Source organism: Ptychodera flava, chromosome 8 (genome assembly GCF_041260155.1).
Source record: "Ptychodera flava strain L36383 chromosome 8, AS_Pfla_20210202, whole genome shotgun sequence".
NCBI classification, from domain to species: Eukaryota; Metazoa; Hemichordata; class Enteropneusta; family Ptychoderidae; genus Ptychodera; species Ptychodera flava.
The window spans coordinates 11,238,934-11,263,743 of record NC_091935.1 but is presented as its reverse complement, the minus strand read 5'-3'; the positions used below and the strand labels follow the sequence as shown (position 1 = coordinate 11,263,743).

At 37.5% G+C, this 24,810-nt stretch overlaps 1 protein-coding gene across 1 annotated transcript in view; it reads left to right on the top strand.

Annotated features, from left to right (window-relative positions):
- Positions 1 to 24,810, top strand: part of LOC139138483 (transmembrane prolyl 4-hydroxylase-like) — a 70,312-nt gene that overhangs the window by 26,100 nt on the left and 19,402 nt on the right. The window contains exons 2-4 of the mRNA XM_070706875.1: positions 18,318 to 18,399; positions 20,862 to 21,055; positions 24,667 to 24,728. Of these exons, the coding sequence (XP_070562976.1) occupies positions 18,318 to 18,399; positions 20,862 to 21,055; positions 24,667 to 24,728 (338 nt within the window). The remainder of the gene's footprint in view (positions 1 to 18,317; positions 18,400 to 20,861; positions 21,056 to 24,666; positions 24,729 to 24,810) is intronic.

Here is a 24,810-nt window from a genome sequence, read left to right as displayed (position 1 = left end):
CTGCGATAAAAAAAAAGATGAGTCTTTTAAAACAGCAGTAACTGTTAGTGTATGAAAAGTGACGGGCAACATCCGCCGATCATAAATTTTTTGTAAGCAACAGCTTTACAATGCCACTGAAACATTGCACGGGAGCATTAACCGTAAATTTACACACCTCCTTCTGTCTCCCCGCCTTTCTGTCTTTGGGTTTTCTGTATGTCTCGCTCCATCTCTATCTAATGGTCTGTGTTTGCGTCTCTCTACTCCCTTTTGCGTTCGTGACAACTGCATTGTAGTTGGCATTTTGGAGACATCGCCTAGTATTTCACGGACACAACAATGAAATAACATGTTGTTTCACATATCGATACAAAAAAAACTGTACATTTGTAATTTCATATCATTTAATTTTTTAACCCTCCGAGAGCCGAGATGCGACGCGATGTCATTATGAAGATTTTCTCCGTGTAGCGTAATTTGATGGGCGTGGTTGACAGTCCCCTCACATGTTTTCACAACTTTAACATACAGTGAAGTTTTCAAGACGCATCTTTCAACTTCACTTATTCCCCAATGAACGAAAGTGTGATACAGTACTGTATTTGTGTGCGACGGAGGATTGATAAGTAGGTATCATGTAAGAAGGTTATAAAAAAATAACACTCAGATATAGCTAGAAGTGGTGCATTTCACATAATCCTCGGCGTGGCACGGTAAAACCTGTTATGACCTTCGGGTTCTTGGTACTGTGATGACGCTATAGTGTGTGCACTCCCAGAACACAAGTGTGAAATTCGCTTTTAGTGCTAAAATATAATATTTATGGCAACCTTAGATCTCAAAAGGCGATGATACCAACTAAAGGTTGATCCTTGGGTAGAGCTGTGACATTTGCTAATCCTTTTTCCTTCATCGTAACCGATAGACATATTCCGTAAGATTCTAAGGGTTATCGTTTGTTTGTGGATCACGATTAGCGCATGGCTTACTTAAAATCTTCGACCTAAGGGGTATAATAGTTTCGATATAGACATGAATCTCTTGCTAAAAGGTACAGAATGTTTGGCTCAAAATTTGGGTTTTTGCATCTTTTAATATTTGATAAACCAAAGATCATGCTAATTCCCTATTCAGGTGCTTATGTCGTCGTTTGTAATTTGAGTTGCATTCCATCATTATCACCAATCATGACCCCTTTAAATCTGTCTTTATTGTGCCCTCCAGAGTGAATTCACTCGTTGAATTTAATTTTGTGTGCTTGATTTTATCAGATCTCGATAAATGATGGTTTGAGGTATTTAAGCTTAGTAGTAAACACTAAACCCTTGAGTTGTTTTTCGCCCAATGTAGTGGACAATTTTTTTTCAAAAAAGCTAAAACGGTTATTTCGTTTCTCGAATACGCGTTTCGTTTCAAGCAGAAGTTTGCAGACATAAATCCGAAATCTATCAAACATTGCATGAATTATTTAGATCTCGCTATGCATAGTATACCACTTTCAAGGAACCGTAAACGTATTTCATGAGAAGAATTATTTGCTATTTCAGTGTCCCCTTTTTACTGTAAAAGATTGACTCTATTTCCTCGTTTCACACGAAATTAAAATGCGTTAAGTACTAGAAAGGGGCAAGCCAAAGGAAAGCGTGCACATAGACGTTTTCTATTTGAAGATTTGCCCCTCTGTCAACGTTCACCACAGTGTCATATTTCCAATTATCCAGAAAGGGATTGAAGTGTTCTGCTGTCTTAGCCTGTGGATGTTCAATCTTAAAACTCCAATTACTTGGCTACCTGAACGATGGATACACTTTGTTATTTCACAGCCAGAATTTCTACAAAAACACAAATGAAGTACTTATTTTCTGTGTGTCGATTTACGTCAGCCGTTAACCTCCGCGAAGTGAAATGAAAGAGTCTTTATGTATTGTGTTTTAGTTCTGCTTTCAAATGCAGACACAAGAAAAGGGATTCAATTCATGTATTGATGCATTTGGATGCCAGCGTCATCACTATTCATGTTTGCTGAGTGAGATAAAGGTCGTTGACATATCCAAGTCTAAAGTGCGTTTTACACGGCTTGTATAATCACACGAGCTAGGAACTGTGCGTTTGCGTTACCTAATGGCATAAACGACACCTCCAATGCTAATCTAAGCAACTAATAGGGCATGTGTGCAATAGAGGAATGTTGGGACGACAGAGTCAGATCTACATAAAATGCTTGTTTTTAAGTCAGGTGACCAAACAGTCATTCATGTTAGTGCAGGCACGACCATAGAGAATCGAGAAACAGGATGGGAAGCTGCGGTGTTTCCTTCGAACGAACTATGCTGGAATAAATTACGTTGCATTTGCATACCCAATGATAAACAAATCTAATTACCATCCAACTGTCGTACAATCTCGCAAAACATGCTTGCAAACCTTACATTCAGTGTGTCCTCAACACACCTTTTTCATAGCAGAGAATAATCCCATTCAGAAGAAAAGCAATGTTTCTTTGTCGCATCTAGGAATAAATCAATCTTTAGGATAAGGGAATCCGACTTCAATCGGAAAAACAACTTTTTGCTGAAAATAAGTTCAATGAAGTTGTTGCACTGCGAACTACCGGATGTTGAGCAGCAGCTATCGCTCAGCTGATAATTATACAAAAATCAATTCACGCGTTCTAATTATTCCAAAAGAGATCGCTCGTCGCTTCTTCACAGTTGTTTTGTTCTGTGCGGTAGCTTCCCATCCTCTTTGTCGACTGTCTATGGTAGGACTGCTCAATCTGCAGATTGCGCCCAGGTTTCCACGGCGTTCCCGAACTTATTGTAATTATCCACCATGGTTTCAAGTCAACGCCTATTTTCTGCAGGGTTACTACCCATTTCCTTCGTCAATCCACCATGGATGTAAAAAATCTATTTTTTACATCCATGATCCAACACATAGTATAGCATCATGCATTTGCTCTGAATTGGCACAACAAAACTTTAGCATGTGATGTAGGCCTAACGTGAAACTGTGACAACTATTTACATGACATCGATCGATGTAGAAACTTCTTTCAGCGACACTAACCAGCTGATGTATGGATCGTTTATCAAGACAGTTAAACCCCCCCCCCCCCCCTCCTGAACATTAATCGCCGGACAATTTTCAACCCAGCAGACTTCTCTAAATTTGGACAAAGTCAGAGATATGGTAAGCACATTCCCATTGGGTAAGTGTTCTTAAACTATTGTATATGCATTTACAGGGACAAAAGTGGCTATGTTGTCCTGTAGGATTGTGATGTGCTTCAATAACGGTGAACTGACCTTTCAGCATACAATAGTTGCATTGCTGCCATTTGGACAGCAAGACTTGTCAACGTTCGCTATTGGAAAATGCGTCAAAAGGCTTGTGACGTTGCAGCCGGGAATTCTAGAAATCCTATTAGGCCTAGACTCAGTTTAAATGCACTGTAAAAATTTCTTTTTGGAATCAGTACAAGAAATGTAGTCCTCACCAGAGCCCAACATGATAATGACAGGCCTAATAAAATCAGGACACGTATTTCCGTCAATATTCAAAAGAAATGAAATGTGATTGAGGGTTCTTGAAACCCGGTAAGAATACTGATCATGCATATCTATAGTCAAGTCTGCTATGATTAAATTTTTTACCTGGGAGAGCTGATAAAACTGTCTGAAACTCCTTTGCGCACCCGTTGGTAATTTTGATATGTCTTCAAGGTGCTTTATTGAAATTCCTTTCATTGAATGAGATACGGTTGCGCAAATAAGATAAGTTTTCATGGACATGGCTTTTTATTATTCATGTCATTTTTTTCCGCTACGGGGAACAATCGAGAAAAGACATTGAGAAAGCACGTAGACAGAAATAATTAGGATGCCCATAATTCTACTTGCTACTTCCAATATCCGAGATCTTGATGTCAACATGCTCAGATTATAAAGAATAGCCGGAGCACAAACGAAATGTTTTGAAGGGTCGTTGAGACAGACAATGCATTTCTACTCTCGAGCAGATCCAATTTTCTGCATTCATCTGGTCGCGGAAGCAAGTCCTTTGTATGAAAGCTAATGCGATGTCGTTTTACGTCGAAAGGACAAGATTTTATCTTTTGTGCGCCTTTGGATTCGTGAATCCGGTAATGGATTTCTCAGAGTGCATTAAAATGATGCGGTCCAGATAATGATTAGAGAAAGCAATTACAAAGTAAGCATAGGCAAAGCACATTAATCATTAAACCAATCTCTATATTAATTGCATAACAAATTGTCCTAGACTGCATCGTCAGTGTTTAAGAAATCGGGACCATATGTAAAATCTTTCATATAGCACTTGGGTAATAGTCATATTTGGTTCGGTCTGTACGAGAAAAATATAATAACTTGTCGAGGGTAGTTGACTAGCAAACAAGAGAACTATAAGCCGTCAAAATGGCTTTTCTTGAATTTGCCAACAGTAAAGCTATTAAAAATATTCTTCATATAACACGATTGGAACTATTTTGGGATAATTGGATCTTCATGTTTTTCAAATTTCTCAAAAATCGTAAGTGCCCTATAGCTGAATGTCTCAATATTGCAAATTACTCATAAAACAAGTGTGTAACGTAAAAAGCAGATTAGCTTACATTTGCAAATTTTAAAGACATTAGTTCACCATCCAATTATCCCAAATTAGTTCCAATCGTGTTATATGCGTATTGTACTACAGCAATCATTCTGTTGGAGTGCTTTTTCCCTGTTTGAAGAACAACACCGAAGTCTATATAAAACAGCCCTTGGTTTAAAGGGTCAGATAGTTTATCAGCTTTATTGCACATCAAATTGGTTTACTTTATAAATGTTTTAAAGAACAACAAATTACTAACAACACTTAAATAGCCAATGTCTACAAAAACATATGCGAGAACCAGGCATTGACTACTGTGGTTTTCAACCAGATTGAATACAATCGGCAAGTTTGATGCGATCATGACATATGCGCATGCGGTGTGCCTCTATTGTCATGCTTGATGTGTAGAGCATGAGAGCCGACGTGCATCATAAGTGCGCTTGTCGATCAGGGGTGTTGCTTTGGTCGTTTTCTTTGACGCAAGACGGATTATCCTTTTTGCGGACACTGATTTCGCGAAATCGACCAAGTGTCTCAATTCTTTCAATTTATTGAACGATTCATGTACAGTCGTATGTTAGCTTAGATAATAGGAGTTGTCAAAAAAAATGTGTTTAATGAGGTCCGGTTAATCATAATTACAACCGTCCAAAATCAATGGCGATAATTTCCGTGGCTTTATTGTACGATCTCCACCTATGTCGTCACAAGATGTAACTCGTAGTATCGAACAACAGTCCCTCAACCTTGTGTGCGATCGAAGACACGTTCGTACGCGTTCTCGGTTATTTGATAGTAGTTTTTTTCTGTAATTTTTTTTAACATTTTGCAAGGACTGACATTCAGAGGAAAAAATAGTACGCTACTGTCCTGTCCACATGGGCCTTGCTCCATTTGCAATTTGAGACAAAGTTAACCAAATATTGGTGAAATGAGTTCAGTTTCTTTTTAGCTCACATTTAGTATACGTGCATGTACAAAAGAGAGCTTATATTGTTATTCAGTCTCATTTGCATCTCATATGTATGTATGTATGTATGTATGTATGTATGTATGTATGTATGTATGTATGTATGTATGTATGTATGTATGTATGTATGTATGTATGTATGTATGTATACAGTATGTATGTATGTTTGCAGTATGTATGTATGTATACATTATGTATACAGTATGTATGTATGTATGTCCAAGTCAAAAACTCAAAAACCCCAGCATCTACCATCTTAGTGTTTGGTGTACAGGTGAACCCAGGGAAGGAGAAGTGAATTTGTTCAAATGAACATATTGGTGTCAAAAATATGGAAATTAGGTAAAACAGTCAAAACTCTCCAAATTGCTGAAGTTCTGTAACCACAGGCCAGATTTGATTGAAACTTAGCATGCAGGCACAGGGGGCAGATGAAAGTCCCCTGGGGTGGGGAGGAGGTTTTCTTTGTGCAACGGTTTACCTTTAATATTTGATTTTATTAATTTTGACTGTGATATTTCAAATAAAGCTTTCGACTCCAAACTGTCTGACTGTGTTTCCAATTCCTTATCTCCTCTTCAACCAGTGGTCATACCACTCAAATTGCTGCGCAAATATTGCCAACTTGTTAATGACTGAGCGTATCAGCGGATTAGCTTATTTAAGTCAACACCACAGCCGTCCCACACGTAGTGAAATCCTTATTTTAATGCGTGTGGGACGGCTGTGGTGTTGACTCAATCACTTAATCCGCTGATACCGACAGCGGATTAGCAAGTTGGCAATGTTTTCGGAGCAATTACAGTGGCGTATACACAAGTTGGAGAGGAGATAAGGACTTGTCGGTAATATATAAAGCAGTCAGACGGTGTGGAGTCGAAATCTGTATTTGAAATACCACAGTCAAAATTAATAAAATTACTTGTAGTAACAAAGAAAGCAGTCAGACGGTTTGGACTTGAACTTTATTTAAAATATCACAGTCAAACGTAATAAAATCAAATGAGGTAAACCGTTGCAACAAAAACACTCCCTCCCCACCTCGGGGACTGACTTCTTTCCCTATGATGCAGGCGTCTTTAAGGTGACTTAAGTTAGATTTGATCAAATTGTGATGAAATTTTCATATTTGTATTTTTGAGTCAATTTTTCCTGTTTATCGTAAAAAATCTGTCCATTTGTCCAATTGGTTTAAAAACTGGTATGCATAATCCAGGGGGTTGACCTCTGTCAGGTTTCTTCACATTGTGGTGACGTTTTCGTATTTGTATTTTGGGGCAATTTCTCAATATTTGGTCAAAATCATTTTCTCTGGAACTGTGCATCTGATTGCTTTAAAACTTTATATGCATATTTCTAGGGGCACCATTAGTTGAGAGTCTTCAAATTGTGGTGACATTTTCATATTTGCATTTCGGGATAGTTTTTTCCATTTTTGTCAAAATGTCATTTTCTCTGAAACAACTTATCCAGTTCATTTGAAACTGGGTATGCATAATCTAAGGGTTGATCTCTGTTAGGTTTCTTCACATTGTGGTGAGGTTTTCATATTTAGTTTTTAGGCAATTTTCTCAACTTTTGGTCGACAAATCATTTCTCTGAAACTGTGTGTTTGATTGCTTTGAACTTGAAATGCATATTTCCAAGGGTGACCTTGGGTGACTTTCTTCAAATTGTGGTGAAATATTCATATTTGTGTTGGGGCAATTTTTACCGTTTTGGTAAAAAATAATCATCTTTGAAACTGCTTTGCGGATTGCTTCAAAACTTGTACATATAATGTAACGTGTGAACCTTTGTATGCATGTTTCTAGGGGTAAACTTAGTTGAGTTTTTTAAACTTAGTTGAGTTTGTTCAAATTGTGGTGAACTCTGCAAATTTATATTTTGGTCACTTTTTCCTTTTTTTGTAAAAAAGATCTTTGAAACTGCTACTCCGATTGCTTTGAAATTTGATATGCAGATTCTTAAGGATAATTTATCTCAAATTTTTTCAAATTTTGGCAAAACCTGCAATATGTTATTTTTTGACAATATTTGTTACTGTTGGCCCAAAAAATGCTAAATATCTCATTCTTGAATTCCGTAGTCAAACTGTGAAACTTCAGAACCGCTACCGCTGCACATTTCACCTTTGGAACTATGTAGATTCATGCTTCACTGTAAATTGGAATTTGTTGAAGTGAAGATATCATTAATCAAAAGTATGTTGATAAGCAGCAAAAGTGTAAACTTGGTGAAAATATAAAATTTTAAATGTTGGATATGAATTTTACCGAAACATAACCCAAAATCTCCAAGCCAATAATAAGTTTTTTCTTAAATATTACTCAATGAATTACAAAATATTGGTTACATAAATTTCACGTAATACAAATTTACAAGTCTAGAGGACATCTTTACTTTTTTATTGTTGATTGTATCACTAATTTTGATGTACCAAGCTGCATGGTTTGTATATGTTTGTGTCCATTGCAACAGTTGCCAACCATTACATACGTCGCCTTGATATTCGATGGTCGGTGCACCAAAATGTGTTCAGATGCACTTGACATTATGAATATTACAAGCTTAGGCCCACAGACGCTATAAATGTTTTACGTACACTCAGTCGGGCCTGCTACGTCTAACCAAGTGTGAGCAAAGTGTCATTGACGCTATTTTTCAAATTAAGTCGTAGACATCAGACAGAAAATCTTCCCCTTTTCTGTCAATAATTCAGTGAACGATCACAGAGATAATTGTTACTTGACCCTTAAAAGGGGGAAAGTGCAGTCTTGTGTCACCATACGAGCGTTTCCTTTGGCAACTGCCGGAAAATCGCCAGCCGTGCATCAATTAATGTTGTTAGAGTGATATTACAGAAACGTATCCCTGAAATGAGAATGGTTTAAGATTACATTGGCTTATCAAGATATGGAACCGTTTTTACAATTACGTATATCTTTCCAAGTCATACGGTATGGGTTTGACGCCACATGGAGCGGTGTTTTTTCTTTCTTTCTCCACCTGAATGCCATCGCGATAGAATCAGTCAGCCGTTGCAATCAGTGCTTGCCCGGAGAAACATCTTCTGATGATCATGTCTGTGAAATTGCACTGTTATGCGGAGATCGTTCGGTTTGTCTTTCATGTCCGCAAGAATCCTGACGCCACGGTGATCTTATTTTGGTGTGCATATGCATTACACCATTTGAAAAGTTGACCGAAGCATTCATAGTACCAGCGACAGCAATTCTATAACAAACTAAACCTTCAACTACGCGCATGAGTTAAGGCACGGTAAAGCAGTTGGATACTAACAGCTGCTTTCTTTGCAGCAGGTGCACATGCAGTTGTCAAAATTTTGTTGATGTCGGTCGTTTCTCAAGAAAATGCTAAACACGAGGCTTCATTGGTTTAAGGTAGAATGCGCCTCGGGGACAATATTCGGACTCTCCTCCTATTACAATTCGTATCTGATCTACCACTTGCGGGGGTTTATTTTAAAGCTCTTGGCGTAAGAAAACTTTTCACCGTCTTAGTTTTTCGAAAATCCAAAATTTTATTTTTCCCCATAGAGTGATGGCGGCCATTTTGTAGTTCAATATCGGTAAATTTTGGATAATGTGTTTCTCCAGTACCAAAATTTGCACGGTGACTCCCGAATTTTATTCTTAATTTTGAAAGACAATGGTTGAAACATTCCCCAAAAAAATTCGAGCAAAAGTTTAAGTCTTTCACTTTGGAGGCGCATACTACCTTTAAACAATGGGATTAGCGATATTGTAAGGCTGTCAATAACTTGACGAAAAGTGTGTTCATTTCACCACTTGTATGACGTCAATAGAATAAAAAAGAAAAGGAGCATAGAAAGAATCGAAACGTACTCAGATGTTCAAGGGCGTAGGAGAAATGATAACCAGATATGAACTGAATATGCTCACGTGTTTTACAACAGGTTCATTAATAGTAGTACGCTTCACAGAACAATGAGATATATGTTATCACTAAATGAAGCAGGTTTTTTTCAACATCGCACAGTACTCTCAGAGTTTAATCACTAATTATAAAACTTTATTTAATGTGCAAATGAGCTGTTAATTAACTTGACACTGCTCAATGCTTCATGGGAAAATTAGATATCCATCAGATCAACATTTGTAGCACGTTTTATTAGCTCACATTTGGTTTTACCAATGTGAGTTTATCGTATAGGCTGAAGTCGATGGCGTCTGTATGTATGTGTGTATGTATGTATGTATGTATGTATGTATGTATGTATGTACAGTATGTCCGTCAACATCAAAAACACGCAAACCGCTGCACGTTTCAGCTTGGTATTTGGTGTGTGGATGCATCCTGGGCTATAGATGGGATTTTGTTCAAATGAAGTCTGCATTGCAAAATTATGCAAAATGAGCTTAAAAAATATGAAAATGGTTAAGAATTAATAACTCAAGAACCGCTTTTTTGATTGCTTTGAAAATTTGTGTGCAAGTACCTTAGGTTAACCTTATACAGTTTTATGATATTTTGAAGATATCCTTAATTTTGTATTTTTGCTGAATTTTTTTGTGATTTTTCTATTTTCAGTAAAAATTCTTCTTCTCTGAAACCGCCGGCCCAATCGCTCTCAAATTTGGGTTGTCTCTTTACAAGGGTGTTACTCTTCTAATTTGTTGAAATTATGACAAAATTGGGAAAATTACTATTTTTGTGCAATTTTGTCATTTTTGGTCAAAAAATCTGAGACAGTGTTTCCTTTTTAAAACCCCTGGACAGACAGCTTTCATATTTCGTACACAGACGTACAGAGATGACAATATGGAAATTGTCCTGAAATATAAAAAAAAATGTATTTTTAAGACAATATTGTCATTTTTGGTCAAGAAAACTTTATCTCAACATTACTTGTTTGATAGCTTTGTAATTTGGTATAAAGTCCCTTGTTTGATAGCTTTGTAATTTGGTATAAAGTCCCGAAAGATGTTATTAGATAAATTTTCTGCTCAAAGTGTTAGGAAACCCCAAAATTTGTATATTTTAGGTACTTTTCTCAGTTTGTGACCTTAAATGACCTATACTAACCCAGGATATGTTGTGAGACAATTTTGAAGGCTGTGAACATAATTTTGTCATATTTGATACCAATTTGTAGGAAAATTTGATCCAGAAAACAAAGCTGAGGTGATTTTTTTCATTTTGGACCAATTTTTGCAACTTTTCTATGTAAGACATACAAAAACTGATGAGAAATTTGGATCCAGGATAATTCCAGATGTTGTAATCACCACCAACAGTGGAAGGCATTTCACTATCTGTAACTAACTTAAGTGCTGTTTACATTAGAAGGATAACACTCATGGCATTAATTAAAAATCTCCAAGGTTGTAAATGTACTTCCTGTCATTTGGTCTTATGTAATACCAAGGGGTGGAACATTTGATATGCAGGAGGGGGTAGGGTTTAGAAGATCAATGATGTAGCATTACTTTTTTACCAGATCCCTTGTGCATTTTTTGCCCACTCCCACCTTTTCTTTTTATCAAGCCTTCTCTGTTTTTTGTTGTTGACATTTGCTTATGTATTTAGGATCTGCTTCTCCCATTGCTATAGAAGTTGATATGCATGTTCCTAAAGATGACCTCCAGTACTAAGTTGGAGACCTTATTTGCTTTTTTCATTCTTGTTTTTCCTGGTTTAAATATTTCTCGAATGGACCAATTCAAACCGAATGTGAGCACATAGTGTCCTTGACGGTTTTTTTAATTGAATGCAGTAATTTTAGAGTAATGTCACTAATTATAAAGTTCATTAAATATGCGAATAATCCCTATATTAACTTGACACTGTTCAATGATTCATAGAAAAATTAAATATTTATCAAATCAATATCTGTAGCACGTTTCACAAAATTTGGTGCCGTAATTTCAGAGTTATATACCTAATTACAAAGTTTATTAAATATGCAAATGAACCCTTAATTAAATTTACACTACTAAATGCTTTACAACACAGTTAGATATCTGTCAGATCAGTATATGCAGCAGTTTTCATCACATTTGATGCAGTTATTTCGGAGTTATATGACTAATTATAAAACTTCATGAAATATGCAAATGAGCTAATTATTAACTTGACACTGTTCAATGCTTCTCAGTACAATTGGATATTTATCAGATCAACATCTGTAGCAAGTTTCATCAAATGTAACGCTGTAATTTTGGAGTAATATCACTAATTACAAAGTTCATTAAATATGCAAATAAACCCTTAATTAACTTCACACAAGTAAATGCTCTACACCACAATTTGATATCTGTCGGATCAGTATCTGCAACAGATTTCATCACATCTGGTGCAGTTATTTTGGAGTTATATCACTAATTACAAAACTTCATAAAATATGCAAATGACCTATTTGTTAACTTGACACTGCCAAATGCTTCTCAGTACAATTAGATATTTATCAAAACAATATCTGTGCCCAATTTCAAAGACTTGGGTGCCGTAATTTCAGAGTTATATACCTAATTACAAAGTTCATTAAATATGCAAATGAACCCTTAATTAATGTCACACTACTGAATGCTTTACACTACAGTTAGATATCAGTCGGATCAGTATCTGCAGCAGATTTCATCGCATTTGGTGAAGTTATATCGGAGTTATATGACTAATTACAAAACTTCATAAAATATGCAAATGACCTATTTATTAACTTGACACTGCCCAATGCTTCTAAATATAATTAGATATATATCAGATCAATATGTGTTGCAAGTACATGTATCATCAAGTTTGGTGCAGAAATTACAGAGTTATCTCACTAATAACAAAAGTTCATTAAATATGCAAATGAGCAGGTAATTGACATGACACTCACAGTATCATCATAATGTTCTGAGATTGTCATCTGTGAAAAGTTTCATGAAATTTTGTGCAGTATTTCTTGATATATGTCTACACTGTCATTACCGTCTCCATAGGGAAACCATTGTACAGAAAAAAACGATATTGCATAACTTCATTAATATGCAAGCCACACTAACCAAAATCTAATCACTTCTTGCAAATAGCATATGGTACCTGTGTACCAAATCTGACTTGAATCCGTTCAGGCGTTTTTGAGTTATCGTGTAAACAGACAGACAGACACACACACACACACTAACACACACACACACGGACAGACAGACAGACATCGCTATGACAATAGCCCACGTGTTTACACACGTGAGCTAAAAATGGAAGTTTCAAGAGTTTCCTGGGGCCGTACGAGAAATGTTAAAAACGATATTTTTTTGCAAAACATGAAGAGCATCTGTTTGGGCCCAATGAAATGATAATGTTCAGTACTTGCTTCCTGACATTTGCATCTCTCTATGGACATACGCACGATTCATGATGTACTTTTCCCTGATATTCAAGCAATGTTTAAACGAAAAGCAAGACGTTAAGGTAGTTTACGCTTCGCAAAGTAAATCCTTGAACTTTCAATTGAACTTTCCCCAAGCAAACTTTCAACCATCCCCTCTTAAAACCAAGAATAAAAATGAAGGGTCGCCGTGCAAATTTTGTACTGAAGACATTTGCCAATTTTTATCGACATTTGAAATTCAAATGGCTGCTATCCCTGTGATACCTGAAGGGTTTAGCTGTTATGATGAAGTATATTTCTTGTACACAGACGGTTTCTCCATACAATATTCCGCGAAACTTACCATACTGCAACTTTAAAATGCAAGTCAATATCCGGTAAGACAGGAATGAACGTATCATTCTGTTTAATGGAAGTAACCCAGGGTTGTTTCGATTTACTAGATCCACAGTGTATGAATGATATAGGCAGAAAGCAATGTTCCATGGACAGCAACTATAAAACATACCATTGAGAGCTGGGCAAATCTCTTGGGAAATTTTGCCGCGCTCAACCCAAGCTTTGTTATGCATGTGCACTCAGGGACTACATAATCCATTACTTCGCACAACACCTTCAAAACTACCCTTCACATTTCCCAGTCTTGAAATTTCAATTACAGATCTTTTCTGATAAAGCTTCGACATTCCTTTCAGTCCAATATACTAGTAATTAAAGTGCCGAAAGCCGCTCAACACGTGTGGTTCGTCCACGGGTTTCTTCGCCGCAGATCCTTTGCTGTGGGCCTGATGTTCGGTGTATGTTTGTCAATATTACTGCCCCAATCTGTTTTTTGCAAACTGCATTGTGACCAGACGGCATCAGTTCCCTCTTGCAATCATAGACCTTCGAGTACTTTCGAGGGTCAGTGACACAGTAATGTCGTTCGACGACAGAGGCCAAGAAGATGTGTACGCATGGTCGTAGTATAATCCGTTTCTCGTTTCACGATTCGTCAGTTCGCAGCACTGAGCCGAAAACTACCCGCGTGCACTAAATGTTAACATCCTGGCATCCCTTGATTGTCAAATGAGTTAGCAAAACGATTCATCGCAAACCATAGACCATCTACATTAATTTGTAATACTCTTGGGTGATAAATTGCGTAGACGTGAGTTACAAGCACATGTTATGTTGAAACATGGTCGAGATATACATTGCTGAGTTCAGTGAAAGTTGGTTGTGTATGAGAGAGAGAGAGAGAGAGAGAGAGAGAGAGAGAGAGAGAGAGAGAGAGAGGGAGGGAGGGGAGAGAGAGGGGAAGGAGAAAGAGAGAGGGAGCGGAGGGGGAAAAACAGGCAGAAGAGATTCGAGAGGGAGAGAAATGGAGAGGACGAGACGGGCAGAGAAATTGAGACGGGCAGAGAGATAGTATCAAATAGATTGTGGACTGACAGACGACGGGTTACAGATAGACACACAGACCGAGTCAACAGTTACATACAGTCAACACACGTTTTATTCGCCACAAATCTACCTGGCGCAGTGACGTATATCTATCCTTAGGTCGTATGGATTGATTTTTTTATTCTCGAATAGAATCAATGGAAATGTGTCGCTTAAAGGGCTGTATGTAGCATGTGACGTCAGTTGAAGTGTTATTTACTGTTGTTGGCGTGCAGCATCGAAGGGGAGTTAAGAAATATTCCATTTTTATTACGTTTTCTATCATATTCTATATTTTAGGCAAACAGCCATCCCAAAATCGTACTCTAGGATGGACTGACACAAAACATGTTTCACTTTGAAATATGAATTTTTTATTTTTGCGCAATACTTTCATATGCAAATTACAATAAAGTCTTGCCATGTATCGATGTCGACGGACGCGTGAATGCGGAATGCATTACAATCATGGCTGTTGCTATGGGAGTCGCTTCCTTAACAACGGAACCCGGGGAAGTATTTTTCCACGGTGAAATATTACAGGAAAACGCGTTGACTAGCCAAGTGTATTAAATTACATACAGACGAAATTGAAAGGTATAGAATACGTCGCTCTTGACTGACATCGTATGTTTTTAACGTGTTACATTATAATGAAAGCTTTGGGGCAGTATGGCAGTTGTAGGCAAGCCCGTGACCCTACTATGCCGGTGTACATACCAAACCGCGTGGATTTCTTGATACCAAGCGTTATTCATAAGTCTTAGGTGTGACAAGACAGACTCTCGGTAGACTAATTCTCAGGAATCGAATAAATTAATCGGCTTACAGCGGGACGAGTTTGTTAGACGGAAAATGGCGGCCGACACAATGTTTGCTGTATGCGTCACCGTACGCACACGTCAGTGGCTGCAAATCTTACCAGGGGCAACGTAACGAACAAAACCCAGAAATTACTTGAAGTCTAATCGGCTTAAATGTGGATGGGGTAAAGCTTCTTTCCTTTGAGAATCTTTTCTGATAAAGCAAATTATCTTCAGGTTTGCCAACGAAAACGTCATTACATAGCTGCCTGTCAGAGCTAGGAGAGGGGAGGGGACCACTCAACATCAACGCTGTAAAGTTAGGGGGTCCGCGAGCAAATAATTGTAGTGGCGTCAAGTATCACTGGGCTCAATTACAGCTGATGGACCTGGAAACCGAAGATAAACTCCTTTTCAGCCCCTTTGAATATTTCATAACACAAGTTCCACTCTTCACAAAATAACGATTGTCTGCATTGCCGAAGGAGAGGTATTTCATCACTTTCGAATCCCTTGGGTCCATTTCCTAAGGTTTTCAAAAAATGGTCAGTTCCACAAAGGTCAATTATGGATTTTACTGCAGCTAACACTTGCCTTGCAACTCGGGCAATATAAGAAAGATGAAAAAACGGCTGTTTCCATGTCGTAAGACAGTACTCACAGCCGCGGCCTTCTGGTATTTCAATGCTCGTGTACCATCCCCTGCTCAGTGTCTAAGCCATAAAATAAATGGATATCGGATTGTTTTCCATGCAATAATGAAGCAGTATAGATAATCTTGTGGTATTTTCCCAACTTGTAAGTCGCTACTGTGACGATTTAAATTTTCCAATCTATTTTATTAAAATGAACTGACATACGATATTCGATATTTTACTAGGTCTTCATATTTCGATTATTATGTGTTTCAACGCCCACCTAAAACTGATGGTATTTGATTATATATTTTGTTTTCAAAGATAAGCAGGAGCGCGTGTCTACTCTGCAATATATGTTCTGACTTGCATGTTGCTTGAATGTCGTTTTCATGTGATTGTATAGAGGCTATAATTATCATTTTAGGGTAATCGAATAAAGGCTCTATTTTTTGTTGCGCATCGAGGCTTATGCTCTTTTACTCTCATTTAGTAACTCACGATCTCGTTTGATCGAGTTAAACTCGATTTCTGGTCATTTCGTCTTTCTTTTTTGCATATTTATACCACTCGTCTCCTGAGAAGAGACGGCCCGAATATTTCGACAAGAATGTCGTCCTTTGTCAGAAGCTGATCACATTGAGTATTTTGGTCATCTTTGTTCCAATGAACCAGAAGTGAAATCCAATAACATTCAGTATGTCTTTAGGTTAAACGTCCACCTGATAGCGTTCCTACTTGCAAGGGATTTATTGATTGTGAAAAGTAGACAATGAGATTGTTCGACCACGCCGAATAGCCAGCATTCAGGTTGTGCCTTCTCATCAAAACATGAAGTATTTAACGTCAGCGTTACGGCAATTTTCTCTCCACTCCTCACTTAAAAGATTTCTGTACAAGTTCCTAACTTCCCAAACAGTTTGAGGTTCCAAGACAAGAAATTGACCTTAACAATTCTCTAGTGGTCAATAAGCTCAGAAGCCCCGTAAATTATATATTTTTGAAAGGCTATGCAAATTACCTGTCACGTAATAGTTATGTAAACAATGGTGACACTATAGTAACCAAAATGTTCCCCTATATCTAGGCTTTCAGAAAACTGTATAATTCACGGGGGTTCTGAGCTTATTAACCACTAGAGAATTTCTTGTCTTGGAACCTTAAAACTGTGCCATTTCGATATGAAGCACAGACTCATTTCAGTTCAGATACGGTTAAGGTTATTATTGTACAGTACAACTGGACTTCAGTTTTCGTACAAAAGAATAAACTGGGATGGAAGATGCATTATCCATGAACATCATCATGAAGTTAATGTCAGATTGTTTATTCTGTGCCTTCCGTTGTAACGGAGTCTAAAAGATGCATTATATATGAACACCATCATGAAGTTAATGTCAGATTGTTTATTCTGTGCCCTCCGTTGTAACGGAGTGTTTGGAATCACGAGCGAGCTCTTCTCATTGTTTCTGAGCAGGTCTACTTCCTTGTCAGCGCTCGATTTTGAGTGTTTACTCCCGACAGGATCGCGAGTTTCCATTACGTGTGTCAGACTATCATTCCGTGCTTCGTAGATAGCATCGCACAGGGGGGACTTTAACAAGGTATGCATGCTTCAGAGGGGAGGTAATTACGTGTTAATAAACACATCAAACAAGGCCGCTGAAACCGACCCATGGCCTGATCATGTCTGTACATTTTGTTGTACTACTTAAGTTCCAAGTTGACATACCCAGACGCCGCGCTGTGGTCATGTTTTTAAAGTTTGCTTTTTACTGTCGAAAACATTTCTCAAGCTGCTGACGACTGCAGCAGAGTTGCGCAGATTCAATTTCCGCACAGTCACCATTAACATGCCAGTCTTACTGCTCACCTTGAACAATATGTGAACACTCTTGTAACGATGTAGTAAAAAAAAAATACATTAAGTTTGTAACGCCTAGGACCAGCCTTTTGCCGTATGAGTTTAACCAACCATATATTCTATCATGGCGATAAAAAGCGTACACCAAATACCGTTCTATAGTCCATAAATAGAGTGAAAAAACACCTGGAACAAATGACTTAGCTATTTCTTTTAAGTCGCAGTCGTTGGAAGCAAATTCCATTCAGGTTGCCCGGATCCTCTTCACTGCTTTCCATGCCTCCATCAGCTGCTTTCTCTGAACAACAGGGCTTCTTGGAATATCAATGGTTGGTCGGAGTGAACAGTATGTCAAACGACGGAGACAGAATGCGAGCCCGAGGCAATATAATAAGTGCGTAGGTCGAAAATACCCGAAGAGTATTTTCAGAACAGTATTTGCCGTTTTCCCCATGTTTGCAGTTTTGAAGATTACATTTGCAGGATTGTCCTATTATTATTTATTCATATGCGAACTCGCGCGGATGTAAGTCACCCCGATGGAGACATGAGCCCTCAAGCGCTGCCTATAACGGTATAGTGATTCAAGCTGCCTTTAATATGCTTGTGTGCATCATTAACCTATATGTGTTTCATTCTTATATGAATTGTTTTGCAGGTCGGTCACAAACAAGAAATGGAACTTGCCCCCGGACAGTTCTTCACCGTCATCACGCGAAGTCTACGACCGTTGCTATTCGGTGAGTATTGTACGAGACACGGGCGTAGCGTCGTTGACTTGGCACTTCCACACGCATTTCACACAGACGGGTACTCACTGTAGACGTGTTTGATGAATCAACGTAACCGGCAACATGCGCCAATGGTGACAGTGAGTCGACCATCTCCCTTACTATGGTCATTAAAAAAACGGAGACAAGTGAATGTAGAGGAGAGATGTGAATGTAGTGACCTTTCACATTTCCCACGACTTATGTTTAAAGTGGAGGACACTTGACGTTTCGGTTCTTGTATCCAACTGTCAACATTACACGCCTAGAAGCAAACTTAGCGCCAAATGTAATCTGCCTCCGAAACTTCAATCTATGTACGTTGAGAGCGTGTCCTACACTCTAGCGTAAAATGCACCTTATCTTACTTTTATAGACGTGCCACGAGGAATTTGATTAAAATCAAATGCACTAATTGACTAGTCAAAGCACAATATTTAAATGTCATTTTATACGGAGCAGGATCTGAACTCGGAAAGTTCCGCAGATGCCGATAGAAGCTTTATTCAGTTGCTAGCACAATAGCCACTTTCAGAGCACCTTTTTTTGAGTTCTGTCGAAAAATCAAAATGTAGTTATCTGTTTATCAGCATAATGGTGATTCAGCTCGAGGTACAATGAATGTGTCACTACTGACATGATGTATAATAAATAAATCAGGCACAATGTCTCTAAATTGATGTGACTCCATGTGCGGATTGCTTGGTTTAATGTTGAGTGCAGACAGACTTTATTAACAATTTTGATAAATTAAGACATGCATGATGGCGAGATCAGTCATCATTCTGCACCTGATGCTTTGGTTAAGGTAGAACGCGCCTCGGGGACACAAATTTGGCCTCTCAAACTTTTACAATTGTTTTCTGATATACCTTTTGTGGGGGTTCATTTTACAGCTCTTGATGTAAGAAAACTTTTCTCCAGTTTAGTTTTTCGAAATTCGATTTTTTTTTACTCCATAGAGTTAACACAGGGATGGCGGCCATTTTGAATTTTCAATGTCGGTAAATCTTGAGTTATTTGTTCCCCTAGTACCAAAATTTGCACGATGACCCCCATTTTTTATTCTTGATTTTGAAAGAGAATGGTGGAAATGTTCCTCAAGGAAAGTTTGAGCCAAAGTTTAAGTCTTTCACTTTCGAGGCGCGAACTACCTTAAGATAATTTTTTAAGGTAGTATGAACCTCGCAAGTGAAAGACCTAAATTTTGCTCAAACGTTCGGCAGGAAACTTTCATCCATTCTCATTCCAAATCAAGAATATAAATCAGGGGATCAGCATTGAAATATTGGCACCGGAGAAAGAAATTACTTTAAGTTTGCCGATATTGAAAAATCAAAATAGCCATTGTCACGGTATTAACTCAATGGGAAAAAAATACATTTTTGGTTTTCATTAAGACGGTTGAAATTTTATGTTCACTAATGAGCCATGGATTAAAACGTATTGTTGAAATTTGAGAGCCCGAGTGTCTGTCCAAGGCGCATTCTATCTTAAGCGGTGCAGAAGTGTGCTATGTTTTATTTGACGTACACGACTCTTGATTATGCTCGTCTTGTCGAAAGATCACAGATATGCTAAAGTAGATGGGCGAAAGTGTGATGTATTATTCTCTGAATGTGCCACCTAGGAAATAATTACCACCGAGCGAAACTTCAAGAGTGTTTGCTCTTATTTTAATAATCTTTATAGTTAAATTGATCACCAGCGAACGTACAACTGGTGAAATTGCTAAGGAACATGTCTCCGCGACTTACATGAATATAGTTTTCGGACAACTTCTGATATCTTGTTTGTGGCAGAATTATCTACAAATTTGATCAATTGTTCAGTTATAAGCATATTTTATTTTACTCATCATTTGAAAACGTTGACTGTGCGAATATGACACAATGAAGAAGAAATAAAATGTTGATATCGAGCTCCGACTTTCCGGCAACGTGGGTAAACGCCTACGTTGTTTAACCCTTTGAGCGCCATAGTCAATTTTGTTGCCTTATAAAATATTCCCAGTCAATATTTTCAGATTTTTTGCGAAAATTTTGATAAAAAAGTGTAGCCAATGAAATACGTTGTCGATTTGGTCCAAATTGTTTAAAAAATTACACAAAAATTCATGAAAATTGGTAAAATGATGCACTTAAATTTTGGTTGGAAAAATTAAAGCACTCAAAGGGTTCAACATTTACCATTCTGCTGTCAGCGTATTCATAAAACGTTAATTTCTCAAGTCTATTTAGTGAGCGAGACACCTGTCCGAGTGTTCGGTGATTTGAGGAATTTACCCGTTTCCTTGATCTTATCAATTTCACTTCCTTAAAGGAAATCTTTCAAGAGTAGAAATGAGCGTATATGGTGGGTTCAGGAACTTCACTTGATATTCCATAGAGAACACTTTCATTGACTTGAAGTATTGTGTCTTCTGTGATTAGAAATACCGCATTTCCTGTCGAATGAAGACTGCGATCACATCGTTAGCCTGGCCAAGAAGAAAGAATTATTCAACAGCACAACTCTGGATGATCTTGAAGAGTATGACGAGGAAGCAGAAGAAATCGATATGGAAATGGAAGAACTCTTCAAAGGGTTAGACGAAGACAAAAATGGCTTCCTCGACATTGAAGAGGTAAAAATACCATTCCTTATGAAAGGTTGCGATTCTTAGCGTGGGAATTTAATATCTTTGGGAAATCTGCCTGTACTTATACGAAAGCTTACCATGTCTATAAAAGAGGAGAGAAGTATTTTAGCCCGTTTTGTCATAATTTCTCGGTGGAAATGTCTAAGGGCACAAGCACCATTTGCTTGGATAAATTTTAAAATATCGAACTGGTTCGTTGTATATATGTATGTATGTATGTATGTATGTATGTATGTATGTATGTATGTATGTATGTATGTATGTATCGCATTCTGGTTTGTATTTGTGTAACGTGTTGATGTATGTACGTGTATGTGTACGTGCGCGTGAGTGTGTAAGCCCTTGTTGCAATGTAGCTTTATGCATCTGTACAATTCCATTAATACCGGGAAATTGCGTACTGTAGGATGGGGCATTTGCCATGCTGCCAAGGCCCGGTTTCATGATGATGAAATAAGGATTTCTACGCTACAGCTATTATGAGAAATTCTCCATATAATAACATCCATTACTACATTGACTCACAAGATACGTTTTCTGAATAAATGCGATAGTTCCAATTCGCTTCCTCGGGGTGTATTTTCCCTGGCTCGTATATTCGATTTATTTCATTCCTCGTTCCTCGACTAAATTGAGTTGGGACCGTTTCAACCAACATAAGTGGATTTAAATTTAAACGTCAGGCCACTTTGCAAGATCCAGGATACTGGCGTACAGCAACAAACAAATTCAGTGTTACCTTTTCGCTGTATGTTCTGCCGTAGGTCTAGTTCAAAACATTCATTACTGCATTAGTATCCATGTCTTCATTTCGACTCTTCTTTTATTAAAACTAACTGTAATCAACGTAAATGGCCTGAAATGGCCTGTAGGAATCTACAAAAATATCAAATGTGAACAAAATACTACCCGCGCATGCTGCAGAGTTCATCTAATCAGTGGAATGGTCTACTTAAACTTTTTTCACGAAGTATAACTATGGATTAATGCTATTATAGTCAACCATGAATGTAGGTACATGCATGTGCCTTATTGCATATGGATCTACTAACATCATTCTTTTAAGGTTGTTCACTCATTAAATTCATGTCTCATGGTGCTTCCATTATTTTTCAACTACGCAGAAATAGTCTAATGTTTAATATGACAGTGGTTCTTTTAATAACTTTGAAAGTTCAACTTTATGACCCAACATCACATTTTAATTCAAAGCACGCGCGAGTGAGCATCTGTTAAGGCCATGCCGTCAATTTCCGGGCTCTTGGTGTCTACAACTTGGGATAACCTGAAAAGGACAATAGCTGTAATTTTTGTTTCTTCACTGATCTTGTTCTTTATGTCAATTACAAGTTCTTGTTCTACTGCAAAAACTCAAGCATTTTAAAACATCCCGCCACTTGCCGCCACTGCGTCTATTCGTGTAAAATGCACTATATTGCTTACATTTAAATTCTTGTCCGGGCCAGAATTCAATTCACATGTCAATAATAACAATGAAGTTACAAATGCACTGGCAGAATTAACCGAATATATCAACATACTTTTGTGAGTAATTAAAAGAAAGTATAGTTGACATAAAAATAAAAACCGTGAAAAATTCATCAATATTTCACATACTGGCCTTTTCAGCTTTATCACTGGATACAGAAACTCAACAAACGACACATAACACATTTTATAATATTAAAGCCGTGTGTTAAACTTTGCATATTAATATATATTATCAATCATAGTTTAACGGATGGCCATTAGGGGACAGTTACACGTACTTGTTTTATATTGATTGTACAAGAGGGTCTTAAAACGTTAGCAATGCAGTTCCCTCAATTAATTGAAAGTACTTTACCTAGCACGGGTTTAACGTTTTATGAGAGTCACCTAATTATAAATCGAGATTGAGTATGTCAATACAAAAATTGTAACTTACATTTACATTTTGTCCATGGGGAAAACACGGACATGTTTTAATCAGTATTTCTCGTCTAAGTGGTAACAAGGAAGGCTCTTGTATTTTTACTAACCGCTCTGTAACTTGACTACCTAGTTTAGTAGTTATAAATGTACCCTCTTCGTCTTTTCGCCTACATCTTTCTATATAGTCATAAAAGTTTTTTCTGAACATCGTGTGTTGATATGCGATTAAAATTTGTGGTTGGAACCAACATACTTACGTATCCCAAATGTATACGCGCAAAGAATATAAAGCAAAAGGGCGTACAACAGAAGACAATACCGCAAAATACGTACAAGGAAATCATGTTGAATTTTTGTTGCTGAGCGACAAGGTGATGTTAGGTGTTGCGAAAGCAGTGAGCACATCCTTAAGCAATTTTTTGCATCAGCATAAACCAATCTACATCTCACACTCAGAATATGTCACAATTCAAACAATAAATATCAATTGATGGTATCTGACGTCATATTGTGAAGAGTATGTCAACATGTTCTCACCTGCCAAAGATTTGTTTTCGTGTATAACTTTCTATGAACCTATTAAGGTCCTGACTACATCCGAAGGTTTTCGTACATTTTTGTGAAGTCGCTATTGTTAACTAAGAGACGATAACAACTACTGCAAGAATTACTCTAAAATTAAACATAATATCATATAGTATGTCAAATTGTATCACTGAAGATCGTAGTGAGGAGGCAACAATTTAATCAAATTCTACTCTTAATCGATCACTGTTATTTCTCTTGATTGAAATCCAAATACCAATAATCAAGTATAGAATTCAAGAAATAGACTCGGTCCAACTGCAAGTGTTGAAGTCATCAAGGAGAAGCGAAAGCACAGCAAATTCTTGACACAGTGTGGAGAAATGAAAGGTGTACTCGACCAATTTATTTAATCTTTAATAAATAAAGATCGTTTGAAGATTGAAGAAATTGGTCGAGTACGCCTCTCATTTCCCCACATTAATCAAGGGTAACATATGTGTGAAAAAAGCTACGATTTAAAGTAGTCTTTCACTAAATTTTAAGATGACGATCTATCCCATGGATTAAAACCATACAGTGTAAGATATATTTCTGGAGTACATACATTTGTAGTACATTCCATAAATCGCTCAGAAAGAACATCTCTCTGTTACACGATTTTATCACGACGGTTGTGTTTTCTATAAATTGCAAGAATATTGTAAATAAAGAAGGTTTAGACTTGGGATCGTCTTCATCGTTTCCCAAGACGATCATTATTCAGCTCACGTGGACAGAACAAACGTGCTTGGAGCACGACCGTGATTTAGAAGACGCTACCACGGCAGTAATTGCAATATATTTTTAAGTAGACTTTAAAAATCCAGTGGCATTAGTTCAGCGAATGAGAAGGAAGATTAAATTTGCTGAATAACTTCCAAACGTTTACTCTTATGCTATCCTTTTGTCAGTTGCTCGGCATTATAAATCCATTCACGTAGCTATCTAACTTTCAGCGTCAGACGGAGAGGAACATAATATTTGAGTATCCTACATGCTTTGAATGTTTCCAAAGTGGATTTCGTCTCCGCCTGATTGACATTTACTTTGATAATGGTAGACGCAGGTGGTTGTAGCTATGCTAATGCTTCATGTTTTCTTTATCCCTCACACAGATCATCAACAGTCTTGAAGTAGCGCACGGAGGTTTCTTCGCTCCGAATGACATAAGACAAATGTAGGTTGAACATCTTTCAATGTCCATTACTTAGCACTTCTTACTGTCCGACCTGTCCTTCCTTAAAACGGAAAACTAGTTC